Consider the following 14,718-nt stretch of genomic DNA (forward strand, 5'->3'; position numbering starts at 1 on the left):
GAAATCAAAATGCCATTCGACTGAGTTCCTTTAAGGGCATAAGAAGATTAGCAAGAAATAATTTTGAAAGCGTTTGGAGGTACGATTATCACACAACAGGCCGTGTACCTGCTTGTGGAACTGCCCCCGACCTTTTGCAAGATTACAGTATTACTCCAAATTCGTTATAAGATACTACGGATACTCTTCTCACCCTCATCCCCACGGGTTGATCGAATAGATAGGGCTTTACCTAAGGGTAAGAGAGTTAATTCGCCATAATCATAAAGGCCTTCTTCCCTAAGTAATTTCTCACACCAGGCTTCAGAAATCCCTAGAGGCGTATAGAAATCCGTAACCGATCCTCTGAGCCAAAGTTTAGTCGGGTGGGCAGCCCAAACGCCTCCACACTTATTTTCATTCTTCGTGTATGACGTTTCTACGCAACTTGCGTTGCAATATATAACATGGGAGGACTACTATGTCAAATATAATTTAGAAGGTATTACTTTCGAAGTAAGGTCTACATGGAGATTAACTCTCTCACTCTTCATCCTCTTTTTTTTTTTTTTTTTGTACATGTAAATATGTTACCGGGAGTTTGGATCCATCCATCTACATGTTGTGCTTGAAAAGCAATGTTTCCTCTATGCAAACGGTACCCTGAATACACTGGAATTCCTCGAGCTTCATCGTGCATCGACGCGTAGTAGTAGACTCCCGGCGGCTGTCTCTCTTGACAGATGTATCTCATATTCTGTAAATTAGCAGTGCGTAACCCAATTGGTGGCTGTCCGTGTAAAAAGAACTGTGTGAAGCATGGCTGGTTAGAATTTAAAAATATATTGGCAGGAAGCTGAGCCGCTCGTCGGATTCCTTCAACATCTTGATCGTGGTCTTCTTCAGTGCTGTTCTTGATGTCGGGTATACGAGCGTGGTTATCTAGTTTACAAATAAAATATAATATAAACATTCTTGGCTGACTCGCTGTTAAATGAATCACAGGCCTGTTTTTCGTTTTATTTATTTATTCATTTATTTACTTATTTATCATTATCATTATTATTATTATTATTTTGAATCTGAGTCAAGGCGTAACTGTAACCCCTCTATAAACTGAAAAGTGGGATCTCTACGAATTCTTTACGGCATCTGAGATATTTTTCCACTTTACAAATGCTCCTTCCCTGCTTTTTGTATTAGCCAAGGTATCTCATACTCTTTCTAATACCTGCTTTTCACAGATTAAAAATCTTCTTGCCCATTCAAAATACTCGGGGTTTAAAAGCTATCGAAGCGAAATTTAAGTATGGCTGCTGGTTGAAAACAAGTGAGAGCTAGAACAAAATGACATGAAAAGTAATTAATATATAGATGTAGCCAAGCCCAAAAGCGGAGCTCCTCAGTTATTTAATTGCAGGTTGTTAATAATTAAAATCACTATACGTTGTAGTCACCATCTGTCTTGTCATTGGCTAAAAAAAACGAAAACAAACAAACTACAATTAATTCTGGGAAACAGCGCAACCTACAGATTATTCACTAATCTGCTAGCAGATTAGTGAATAATCTGTAGGTTGCGCGCGCCATGCATGATTTTCAAGAGTAATGCCAAGTTCACGGACAGCGAAGTAATAACATGGCTTGTCGAAAATAAACTGTGCGATAATGAGTTTGTCGTTATTTTCTTTAAAACAATGTATGATAAAACAATTATTAGATTCGGTTTTTGTGACATCCAAAGTAATCAAGGTCTCAGTTTGTGTTATCAGCTTCACTTTCCTCGACCTTGATTATTCCGGATATCACAAAAACCTCAACCAATAATTGTTTATAATCCCCACGGATTTTCGAGGAAGAGAGAGACTGCTCGCAGTCTAAGCGATGTGATAATGATAACGAAAATTGAGCGTTAATTCATGGGCAGATTTCAAGGGAACTTAAGAGGCCACCCCTTCCGCCTCCCCCACGACTTTTTTCTATCTAGATCTCTTCGAACGTTCGTTACACAAATCGTCCCATGTTGGGTCGCCCTTCATGTAGCCCTGCGCCTGCACTCGGCTGTCACGTTCCACAACCGATGGAACTGGATTATTGCAATGGACGGATACGACACACGAATCCAATCTAGAAGTCCGCCATGCTGCTTTAATAATCAACTTCCCAACTTACATTGCGCGCTTAAGTATATTATGTATGATGCACCGAAATGTACCTTACAAACACAACATCAGCGGATTTCCCCTCTCGAGGGGGGCCGAGGAAGACTGGGAACAATACATTAATTCGCCGCCCGTGACAAGCATATAATCCTGCAAAACACGTCGGATTTAACCATTTTGATCAGAGTTTTTATGTTTCAAGTGATTTTTCCTCTTTATTAGGTATCGGAAAAATTAATACTCAGTTAAAAACATGTCAGATCATAAGCAACGTGTTCACGAAAGGTCTAACAAGATCCGCAACAGAAAAAATCGAAGTTGAACGCCATGAAATGTTGACACAAGAATAGGTACTTTCTTGAAAAGATTAAGAGGTGAGCCATCTGATATTTTTCATTGTTGATAGTGGTAGGCTTTAGGGTTGATTACAGTTTTACAGTGTAAGTAAGCTTATTTGACACTAGATTTTTGATTCGGTCAATGTAAAACGCAGACTGCGGACCGCAAACTACAGACTAAAATGCAGACTGACCATTGAGTCCTAACCTAAAACAGGCTAACTGGAGCATTGTTTTAGGCTAACCTAAGTGATATCCAGGCTACCTGGAGTGATATTCACTCTAACCGGAGCGCGACTCAGCTGACCGGAGTGCAGTCTTTCACTGCAGTTAGCCTGAATAATCATATTTAAGATCAGCGCCTGATACTTATTATAAAACGATACGTACTTATGAAGTCTGTAGTCTGCAGTATGCATTTTACTCTCAGTCTGCATTTTACTCTCAGTCTGCATTTTACTCTCAGTCTGCATTTTATCCTAGTCTGCAGTCCGCAGTCTGCGTGTTACACTGACGATTTTCAATTTGATTGCCAGCAAAGTGGAAGTGAAATCAGAACATCTTTGTACATTACTAAACTACATAGGCCATCAAAGAATATTTGACCGTACAGGCCCTTTCATAAAATAACCACAGAATCATTTAAATATATAGAACAGCTAAACTGTTAGAATTTTGTAAGCAGCATTATCAGTACAGAGTAAATGATGTAGTGCATAAATTAGTATCTTTAGAACATAAAGGAAAAAGAGTCTACTCCCATATACAATGTACTTAAATGTTGGATGTTAAAGTTCAAAATACCATAGGTAATCAAATTTCTGTAGGTCCCAGGTTGGAATCTAGTTGTAGTTTATAACAAATTAGGTGGCTATTATGTTAGTTACAGTAATTTAATGGAATAATTTTGAATAATTAATTTGTTTATTTATTTATGTCCACTTATATTCTGTTTGCAGAATGCTAAAATGGATACAATTTATTGGTTCTATTTGACAAACAAATCTTACAAGAGGCATGCAGGTTGTGGTTTCACTAGATAGTGCAACGTTAACCAGAGTTGTGGGAATATCGTTGCAGATTTGTACTATCCTTTTCAGCAAAAGCTTATGCTAAGTATGTGTTGGTTGAATAAAACAATAACAAGGCTTAATCATTTTGTAATCATTGCAGGCTTTGCTAAATTTACTTTCTAGTCTGTTCTTCGTTTTTGGACTATTTGTATTTTGGCCAATGTGCTATAATGTGTAGTCCCTAAAAAGGCCAATCACTGTTATAAGATTGTTCAATTGAAGTGCATGGTACCTATGCAGTTGGTGGAGAGTCTTACAGTCAAACTCACAAGACCATGAACACCTAAAATATGTCTGGAATGTTTATTGTGTTATAACCAATCGTGAGCGAGATCTACAACCACAGAAACCACAGAAACAGATCAGTTTCTGTCGGTCATGGAACAAATTTGTTTTGTGACCGGTCTCAAAATAAATCCTCTATTTCGGTTATAGGAGAAATTAGATAATTGCTCTCACAGGCTATTTAAACACTAGCGAAGAGGTTTTGGGATAGTTTTAACATGAGAAAACTGTTTTTACAAACCAATGTGCTGGGCCGGCACGACTAGTGGCCGTTGAATCACTCAAGCGCAAACGATCCCAGTCAGCACTTTCATTATTTCGTTTCATTATAATAATTTTGACAACGACGAAGAGCGACGAGTGATATTGATGAAAATAGAAGTCTTCCATTATATTTTGTAATATGTGAATCAAGTGCAAATTTATTTGGGAAGGAACAGCGGAAAATTTGAGGTGTTTACTGTTTGCCACAACTAATTGCAAAATTAGCAAACATTTGTATTTATCATGGTCAATCTTTCCAAGGTGTTTAGATCACCGAACCATTGGGCCCAAGGGATTGTAATTGTTTGCTAAAATAAATTGAGTTGCTAGTTTAACCAAAGATGATACCAAGGTTAGCGAAACCACCAAAATTCAATCTAGGACTCAAATCTTACCCAATCTGACTTCAAGGATAATCTTCATTTGCACGTGACATGATCATTTTCTAAAATCCAAAACTAAAGAGCCACCAGTTAAAGTTTTTATCCTCATCAGGCATAAGAGGGGTATAAATTTACATCTTTTAACAACTTTTCACCTTAATAGCTTGCTTTGTCTGGAAACAAGCACATTTTGAATTTCAGAGTTATGGTGGTGCGTAACATAAAGCTACGAAAGCATTTGTCAAAAAAAATATTTACTTATCTCGTGGCTTTTAGCCTTTTAGAAGTTAAAGTATTGGGAAAAGTGCTTAATAGTTATATGTTTGTTTGTTCAGTTCAGATAATCAGCCGTCTAGATATCCAAAGTAACTTCCAGATGTTTACAATATTCGCCTGCTGCAATGTTGGTGTACATTGGAGGTACACCAACATGGCAGTGTCATACTGGGCTCTGTAAATTTGCACAAAATATTTCATCAAACATCTGAAGCTTGGGAAGATGCAGAGCCTGTAGAGCTAAAACTTGGAAAGGTGTCTTCTTTATTTATCTCCTATAACAACACAATGTCTTGAATTTATCCACTGAATGGTCAATTCGAATTAATTTTTGTGTGACGGTGCAAACCAAGAATACCAGCTCTAGAACTCTATGTCTACTTTTTTCCTAATTTAATTAATTAAAAGTTACTTGCTTTCATGCTTATTTAAAGTTTTCATCAGCAATGTATATGCTTTCATGAAAGGTCAGCACAGGCATCATGTTTGTCTGTACCATGGTTGTATCTTGTGTCATTAATTGTTGAGTACTGTTTGAGAAGGATCAAGAACCATTCATTTGATGTATTTGATGTGATATGAAGAGTTCATGCAAGTCTTCTGAGTTGTCTTGCAGGTAGGATTGTCAAAGTTTGATTAGCAGGTCTGGAGAATGTAAATTTGGTATCTTTCTTACTTCGTATAACTGCAATAAACAAATGACACTGGAAGATCTTCCTGTCTTTGCTGAGGCGATGTCGTCCACTATTGCACTAGGCCTATTAGGAAAATTATTTCAGATATGATCCTTTTAACCTTGAACATGATGACACTTCAGTCTTGACTGAAAAGAAAAGAGTAACACTTTTGCAGTGTCTATAAATTGTTTGCATTCCATCTAGTGGCTTGAACTTTTCTCTCAGTTTATTATTGTCCTACCCAAATAATTATAGACATCTTGATCTTCAATTTAGGTCTTAAAACTGTTTGCATTCCAGCTAGTGGCTTTTCTTTTGTTGTCCTTAGTCTGTATTCAATGTACTGGTTAAAAAAATAAATAAATAACTAAATAAACAAATTGGGATGTCAAGTCATCTTGGCAAACATGCATATCTGGGGTTATGCAATCCCAAGCTTCCTCTTTTTGAAAAAGTCAGTAGATCTGATCTTGTCCTTGCCTTTAGATCATGAAGGTTATGCAGTCTTGAGTGACAGTGATATAACTGTGTAGTCTAGATCTAGAATAAGAATATAGTTTAGAATCACTCGGTCGTAAATGCTGTATCTTTAGGGTTACCATATGCCTTTTGAAGTGTCATGCATCTAAGCGATGTAGCTAATTTGACATGTAAACAACAAAAACATGTCACGGGATATTTTATTTTGAATTTTTTTTTCCAAAAGTGAGTTTTGTACAATCACTTCGTATATGTTTTTAATCGTATTTCAAATGATTGTTCTGTAACTTTTATTTCCACTGAAATTGAATATGGCAAAATGCAGACATATTGTTTAAGCACTTTGGGTCTAGAACCTGAGTAACATATCAAATTAGCAAAAAAAATTGCATTGAGCTGTAGCTTTCTGAAGGTGATTTGGACACTCCCATTAGGGGGCCTGGATAATTGGATAATTCATTTTATTTCAAAATTCTTGGTGTCGTTTGATAACCAGCTCTGTAAGCTTTAATTTGATATAGGGGTTTAGGTATCTACAGTACAGTGTAAGAGGGGAGCATTACTTCTCTTGGATGCGAAACACTTATATACAGTAACCTTAAACCATGAACTTATTGCTTCCTTCCATTTTTTGTGAGACAATTTATGACACAGCCACCTTCATAGCGGAGCTCCCAGCGGCTGCCGCCAAGCGGAGCCCCATAACTATAGAAACAGAACCACATGCACGTTTACAAATAGAAAACCATAGAACTATTTTTTCATGGTCAACATGTCTAGTAGTGTGGATCATGGCGGGTGCGCCCAACAAAGCCAACGCCACAGAACATGGCGGCCATAGTTTAATCGTACATGTATGATATTGGACATCCATGTCATGGTCAATTGACAGCTGTCAAAACAAGGTATCTGCTGACCAGTATTATGTGACCATATCACGGGCTCAGGTTAAGAGCTCATCAAGATCACATGTTTTTTAAAAAGTTGACCGTTGACAAAGTACTGGTTTTCTATTGGATCGTGGGCTCAAGCTAGGTTAACTTGTTGATCAGGGCCGGGTTGTTCAGAAGGTATACTAATGTTTTTCACTGCTTATGTTTTACGTAGTTTGAGATTATTGAAACTCAAAACAGAAGGCCAGACATTATAAACAGAAAACCTCAATGCAAAGTTACAAAACTCACATCAAAATCCTGGGTTAGCTTACTCGGGCTTTGAGCAACCCGGCCCAGGAGCTCCACTTTTAGGCTTGGTTAAATCTAAATATTACAATGTTTACAACTGACTCAGTGGTGGCATGAATTTGTACATACATTTTGTAACATAATCGTGCATTGCTATTTGCCTTCATGCTGTACATCTATCAATGGTTCAGTTTTTTTTTTTTTTTTTTTTTTTTTATTATAAAATATGCTATTAATACTGTCTACCTTTTAAAACATACTGGAATTCTACATAGCCTTCAGACACTTCCCAAAAGTGACTGTGAAAAGATACAGTTAAAGGTATGACAGCTGTACAGTATTAAGAAGAGCATACAGGAATATAATGAGATCCATTCCCTACTGCAAAATTGCAACATTTACAATGAAAAAATCACCTTGGCATTAATGGTAAAAATAACACTTTGTGGATGAACACTTACAGCATGTAGGCTATTATTAACAATTTTATAATTCAACTTCAATAATTGATGTGTTTTTTTTTTCTCCACGAAGACTGTGGACTACAGGGACTGTTAACTACTGGGTGACCCCATCAAATATATAATTTTGTAATTAAATTATGTCAAAAATTAATCAGTAAGCTATAAGTAAGGTATACCATCTACACATATTTTGCCTTCACCACATGTAGACAATTGAACACACTCGGAGGTTTTGATGCATATGTGCATTTGGTCAGCCAAATCCAAGATATGTTTAATTAAGACATCAGTAAAATTACAGCTGAATGGATAGAAAATATATCTTACATGCACCAAAGTTGAACACGTACAACCCCTCAAAAAATTGAAAAATAGGGAGCTTGTATCCCCGAATGCAGTGGCACCAATGGAATCATCTCTGTGTAGAGCTTTCTCTGCATGCAGGGTCATTGATTGATGTAGAAAAAATAGTTCGTGTTCATGTGCAAAAGGGGAATATGGAGGTGCTATTAGCAATTTACCACGTTTCAGAAGAGTGTATTGATTTAGTATTTTGGAAAATTATGTTCCATACTTGCTGCATCAGCAAGCCTAGTGTAATACTAATCACCCACTTGACATTTCAAAAACAACAACAAAACCGAGGAAAACTACATAAACACAATATGCATATCACTACACCTGAATCAAACGAAGGATGCCAGAGCTGTTACAGAAAATTCGTTTAAGATTGATTATCATTCCAGTTAAAGCCAACAAAGCATTTAGAAGCCACAAAACGTCCAAAATCTAAAAGACTTGCGGTGTTTAAGTTTAACAATTATTCGCGCCAAAGCATAATTTGAATATTATTTTTGCCGACGGCTTTGCAGTCCTTTTTTCGGCCGTAGCTTTACCAGTCTTTTACCAATACCTTTAAAAGAAATTCAGCCAAACATTTCACTAAACCCAATAAATTAAACAAACAAAACGAGGAAGTCTCCATAATTTGTAAACGCAGTAAGCATGACAACATACGAGCGTCCTGAAAAGCTGTCAAGGATAGCAAATCGATGGTTTTGCTTCTTCCAAAGGTAAACAGAAGAAATTATAGCAGTCTACAAAGCGGCTGTCCTTACTAACACAAAGAAAACTTCAAAACTCGCCTGACAGTATTTGCAAATACAGTTTTATTACTTTTAGACGTGAGGTTATCGGTATACGGCGAAAAACGACAGAAAACTAAGCTTGTTTGTTTACAATATGCAACTTTATATTCAACAACAACTCTAGTCTTGTTTGAAATTTATCAAATTTCCCCCAGTATGGTTCCAAATCAGATAATCAGGGAGACTTTAAAACTCCTATTGAAGATATAAGCTTAACTTCTAAGCTTATCTCGCCGAAGCAACTACATAATTTTTATGGGAAACGCGAAAGTTTCTATGTAACAAAGTCGCTTACCACAATTTCGCAGTTCACTTCATTTTGAATCCTATAACGAATCAAACACTTTTTCCCGTTGTGTTTTTTCCTCTAAACACAAGAAACACGTTTGATTTCTCTTGTTGATCACCTAATCATGTGACTTCTTGCACGGCTGCACATCTCGACGCGCGAAGTTCTGTAGTCTTCTGAGTAAACTTCTCGGGTATTCCAGCTCTTTTCTATAGCCGTCGTTCGCTCTGCCTCACGGCATTGTTCGGTATTATTTCATATCCTTTCTCTAGCCCTAACTCGATCTAATTCACAGCATTGTTCAGTACTATCTCGCCTCCTTTCTAGCCTTGGCCCGCTCTTTCGCGATCTTCTTCGCCACTTCTTTGGCTGTTAATCCTTGCTCTCTGCCGTTCTCTTTCGCGTTCTGCTTCAGTTAAACCCTATCTTGAAAACGTTAGATCAACCCCTCCGATCGTTTGTTAACATAAAAAATAGAGATAAGTTTTTCTTTCCCTCACTTTTCTGAAAAATCCCGCCCAGAACAGATGGCATTCCTTAGCTTCCCCGTGAGGCCTACCTCGAGACGCCCCTCCCCCGCCCCCAGAGTCTGTACGGACGGCGTTCGCTCGCTGGTACGCTGACGTCATAACCAAATTTTCTCGGCTTGATGGGTTACCAACTCTATTTACCCATGGTGCTTCGCTGGCGCGCTTCGCGCGCTGAAGCTCCGCTATGAAAATTAATCGAGGAATCATGAATTGGGAAGATAGTTTCTCAACTGTTATTTTTTTTGTGTGTAATGTCGATTTTTTTAGCGGGTTTGATCTGTATTTCAGTAGCTTGAGATGTATCTTCTGACGTGAAATTCATTAGGTACATAACCGAAACGTGCACTGTCTTTGAAATCCCTTAGGATTTGAAAACTAAAGTTTACGTATATCCAGTTTTAATTTGACCATCTTAGCGAGAAGCAAGAAGACTACTTTTACTCACCTGTCTTGTTTACCATTGGCAATCTTCCAGAGAAGACACTGGGCATCATCAGCATAGAAATTAAGAGACAGGGCGATATTTTAACGAGCCTTTTCATCTCAAAAGTGAGCGAGGGTAAAAATTGCGCCAATACTGAATTTACTTAGAAGAGAGAGTTTTGTAACCTCTTGAGAGAATGATGCAAGTTTACCGTATCGAAACTTATAGCAAAACCCTTAGCAAAACATGTTTCTTAGGAATTACGCTATTGCATTGACTGTCCAATCACCTGATAGGACAATATACACTTTTAAATTTTTCATCCTATTACTTAATTCCGAGAAAACTAAAATAGACTTCAAAAGAAGAGTTCGCTAGAGCGAAAAATATTGTTTGAGAGGTTCTTCAAAACTCAAGATGAAGAACAGCCTTTTTAGAATTGTTCAGTTTTACAAATTAGTTTTACAGGTCTGAAAATATCGCTGTATTGCTAGAATCGCCTCTTAACATCAAATGGCTCTGAGACATGCAGGTCGAACTTGTTTGTTTACATGATTTGCAAGGATTTTTTTTTTCAAGCTACTGCATTTTTAGGGAACTTTAAGAGTGCTTGTCATGAAAACTTTCAGTTTGGGGTACATCTATACCCCACTGCCAACACAGTAAAGGACAAATTTTCGTTACACAATTAAGCAGATTCTCCCATAGCACGTTGTAATGACATTAACTGAGATATTTCAATCGCACAGGGAGGTAGGGGGATAAGGGAATGTTAGATTTCAATTTTGGAATCATTTTTTCGCTTAGGAATTTTGTAATTATATTGATTCTGTAATCGTCAGGTAGGATAATATATGCTCGTAAATGTTTCATCTTGAAACGTAAAATAGTTTTCTAAAGTGTAATTCAATACGGCGTAAAATATTGTCGGCGTGGTCCTTCAAAATTCAAGATGAAGAACAGGTTTTTAGAATTTTTCAATTTTACCACTTTAAACTTTTCATCTTCATGTCAAATGAAATGGAAACAGTAGGTTTAACTTGGGTTATTTCAGTTAATGATTGACGAAAACACTTGGTGAGCTAACTATGTTAAGTTTTCGTCAAAAATGGGATTTCTGAGACCTCTCCACAGAGGCTTTTAAGAGACCTAGTTTTGACGATTTAACAGGTCACATCATCAACTTGTGCGAAAAGAAAAAAAAAAAAAATAGAATTACTGGCAATTCCCACGCCTGTGCCACTCTTTTAAGACAGAATAGGACACAGTTTCCTTGTATAAGACTTTTCCATGGCCAAAAATACATTTTTAAGTGTTTTAACGATTAAACAGATCACATCATTTTACTGTGCGATGGTATTTACCGATATATTTCAATTGTAGAAGCTACGTGTGGAGTACGTTTGATTTTAACTCAGTAAAGTTGGATTCAAGCGAAGACTCTTTGTCCAGTTTCCATTGCCTCTTCAGATTCAGATTCAGATCCAGGACCATTTTGTGCGGATATAAAATACTTTACAACTAAAGTCAGCCCAACGAGCTAAGACATTAAAAAAATACCTGGACCAACAAGATAAATGATTATTTGTAGGACTTTGAGAAAAAGCTTTGCGTTTTTTATTGCCTCGTTAGAGGTTGATACAGTTTCCTTTGTACTTTAACGTACCTAAGATTTAACGTGCAGATTTACCATAGTCGTTCTTCTTTCCAAGGTGCAAGTTAATATAATTCTGTCTCTTTCCAATCTAATTTTAAAAAGTTATCCACAGCACCAGATGTCGTCAGTACAATCATAATTCCATGTAATTGCAAAACATTTTCATCAAGAACGCGTCTATCTCAATTTAGGGCATGAGATTAAACCTGCGCTAACAAGCAATTTGCAAGCAATATAACTGTGGGAGAGAATGTGACAGATTCAGGCTATTAAAATCGAAGATTTTTTTACGAAATTTTGCAGACAAATATTTTTCTAAATGGATATGGGATATCGTTAATTGTTAGTCGGCAATTTATTTGTATATATGAACACTTTCCAAGTAATACCTGCAAAATTTTCAAATGATAATTAGAACAGCGCCTTAAACGACAAATACAATATTTATAATGTTTCGTTTTTATTGAGGTAAAAATGGATCAGGAGTGTTTTGAAACTTGTTTACATGTGTCCAGTAACTACGAGAATTGCAGTTAGATGGTAAAAAAGTGAGTAGAACACATTTCCAATAAGCAATAAGCCTTTTAAACGACAAGATTTTAAGGTAAAGTCGAACGAATTGCTATTGAGAAAGTCCATTTTCTGTCAGTCTTCGATTTGCAATTTTAAATTTGCTAGCAAGGGATTCGAATTTGTCTCTTCAATCAGATTACAAAACTTCAATGAATGTCATACACTGGATGTTCCAATAACTTCTAATTCTGCTTTCTGAGAAAATAAAGTCGTCTTTCCGACACAACGAATGACAGAAATTGTTTAACTGACAAGATGCTGTCAGATACCTGAAAAGGAAATCGTAATTTGCCGAAATAAGAAGTTTTCAGATTCAAGTTATATCGAGACTCAACCATTGTTGCATTCACAATTTTGGTTTTTGATTAGTTCCGAATTCAACATTTTGGCTCTTTACTAGTTATACGTTAACCCAACCAAATCGTACTCTTGAGTTGAATCATTAGATCGGTAGCGATACATTTTTCATGGTTAACATCATGAGAGCTTTAAATAAACTTCAAAAGGAGCCAAGAAAAGTCTTGAAAAGTAAGACGAAGTGATATTTCTTATGTTTTTAATGTTGAGAAACAAAAAATTATAGAGCGTATCTTAAAGACATTGTAACATCAAATTGTAACAAGTTAGATTCTGATCGACTAAATTAACAGTTGAGAAAGATAGGTAAAAATACTCTATGAAAGCAAATGAACAAACAAGTTTTATCTACTCTTTTTTCTGCTAAACTTTTTTTACTTTTCTTCGGATTAAGCTTAAGTAGTTGATAGAAACTCGTCATGTATATCCAAATGGGCAACTTCATCTACGCAAATTACGCTTACCAGGCGGGCATCAACCAAACACGTGCTGTGACAATACCCTATGATAAAGGCACCTCTCTACCACTTGTAGACGTGAAATCTCGAACACAATTGCTATATTACCAATATCCTCGAGAGGCCACTTCAGCTGCACATGTTTTGTTTAAATGACTTGCTTTGGGCTGTCAGTTATGAAAAGTCATATATTTTAAGGTTTGAAAACTAAGTTTATTTATATTCACTTTTAATTTCAACATCTTAGCGATAAGCAAGAGGACTACTTTTTCTCACCTGTCTTGTTTACCACCGCCAATATTCTAGACAAGACACAGGACATCATCAGCAAGGAAATAAAGAGACCGGGCAAGATTTTAAGAGCGACTCTTTTCATCTCACTGTAAGCGAGGGTTAAAAAAATGCGCCAAGACTGAATTTAGAGAACAGAGGTCTTTAAACTCGTGAGAGAATGGGACGAATTTACTGTATGCAAAATGTACTTTTACTAAGAAATGTTTCTCATCAATTTCACTACCTTGCTGATCCAATGGCTCGATAGGATAATATATACTCATAAATTTGTTCACTAAAGCGAACATATATTTTGAGAGGTTCTTCAAACTTTGCATTCATTCATTTTGCCGTAAATCCTCGAGTTAGCACCCAGGGTGCTTATTTCACATTTAAGAAAGACGGAAGGCACCTGTTCAAAGGGGGCGTTTAATCGAGAGGGGAGGGGGGGAGACGCTTACTTAATTTTTCCTAAATCGCAGCCTGACATGATCAGTTTTATAATACATCAGCTGCGGGAAAACAACAACGTAAGGTATTCATCGACATAAAAAGCTTATCGAAAGTTTAAATCGCGGCACCATTAGTACTTATATATTTTTTTCTAAACGTAACGCGTTTACAAACTGAAACAAGAAATTGTAGGTTGTAACTTAGAAGAAAAGAAGCACGTGTCCTGTATTGTAAAGATTTAAATTGCTAATGACTGTGTAAAAAAAGGCTGGACAAGAGTGATTAAACACGACGAGAACTATACATTCTTTGTTGTCTGATTACTCGGCCACAAAGTTGGGGGAGGGGATGGGGGGTGCTTATTTTAAAGTTTGGCCACTAGGAGGGGCGCTTATTCGAAGGAAACGTTTATTCCAGAGGGGGGGGGGGTGGGGGTGGTGCTAATTCGAGGATTTACGATATTTAAAACTCGGTAACTTCAAGATGATTAGCAGGCCTTTCTGAAATTTCTATCCGTACCCATTTCTAAATTTCGCTTGATTATCAGAATTGTATTTGGCACATATAGGTTGAACTTGGCTAGTTGTTGGACTTCATCGACACGCACAAGCCAATGAATTGCTATTTTCACTTTTTCCGCGGAGTAGCCACTTCAACTGCACATGTCTTGTTAAGATAACTTGCTTGGACTGTCAGTTCAAAAAGGTCCTATATTTGTCAATTCTTTCACTGTACGCAGGACTTGGAAGAGGCTCTCAAAAACCATCCATTAATCTCCAGTCGAAACTACGGAGGATGAAAGACTTGACAGGGGTTAAAATACAAACAAATTTTGTTTCAGTAGAAATGGTTTTCCATTCACTTTAGAAAACATTAAAAAGCTTGCCCGTAGCGACGTCTCCAAAAGCTTAAACTTGGCATTTTTCATAACTTTGTTAAATATTTCATTTGCATCACCTGGCAGTGGATCTTATGTCAATATAGTTATAAA

General features: G+C 36.9%; 1 protein-coding gene across 2 annotated transcripts in view; it reads right to left on the reverse strand.

Annotated features, from left to right (window-relative positions):
- Positions 1–14,718, reverse strand: part of LOC149095962 (uncharacterized) — a 302,109-nt gene that overhangs the window by 1,111 nt on the left and 286,280 nt on the right. Inside the window, exons 1-2 of one of the 2 annotated variants that reach the window (XM_089280989.1) lie at positions 9,978–10,214; positions 574–921 (exon numbers count right to left, since the gene is read on the reverse strand). In XM_089280989.1, the coding sequence (XP_089137115.1) occupies positions 574–921; positions 9,978–10,074 (445 nt within the window). In that variant the 5' untranslated portion in view covers positions 10,075–10,214. Of the gene's footprint in view, positions 1–573; positions 922–9,977; positions 10,215–14,718 lie in introns of those variants that run through there. The other variant, XM_089280990.1, reaches the window with a different exon arrangement.

This window comes from Orbicella faveolata, unplaced genomic scaffold (genome assembly GCF_042242905.1).
Source record: "Orbicella faveolata isolate gen_17 unplaced genomic scaffold, um_ofav_v1 contig_48, whole genome shotgun sequence".
Classification (NCBI taxonomy): domain Eukaryota; kingdom Metazoa; phylum Cnidaria; class Anthozoa; order Scleractinia; family Merulinidae; genus Orbicella; species Orbicella faveolata.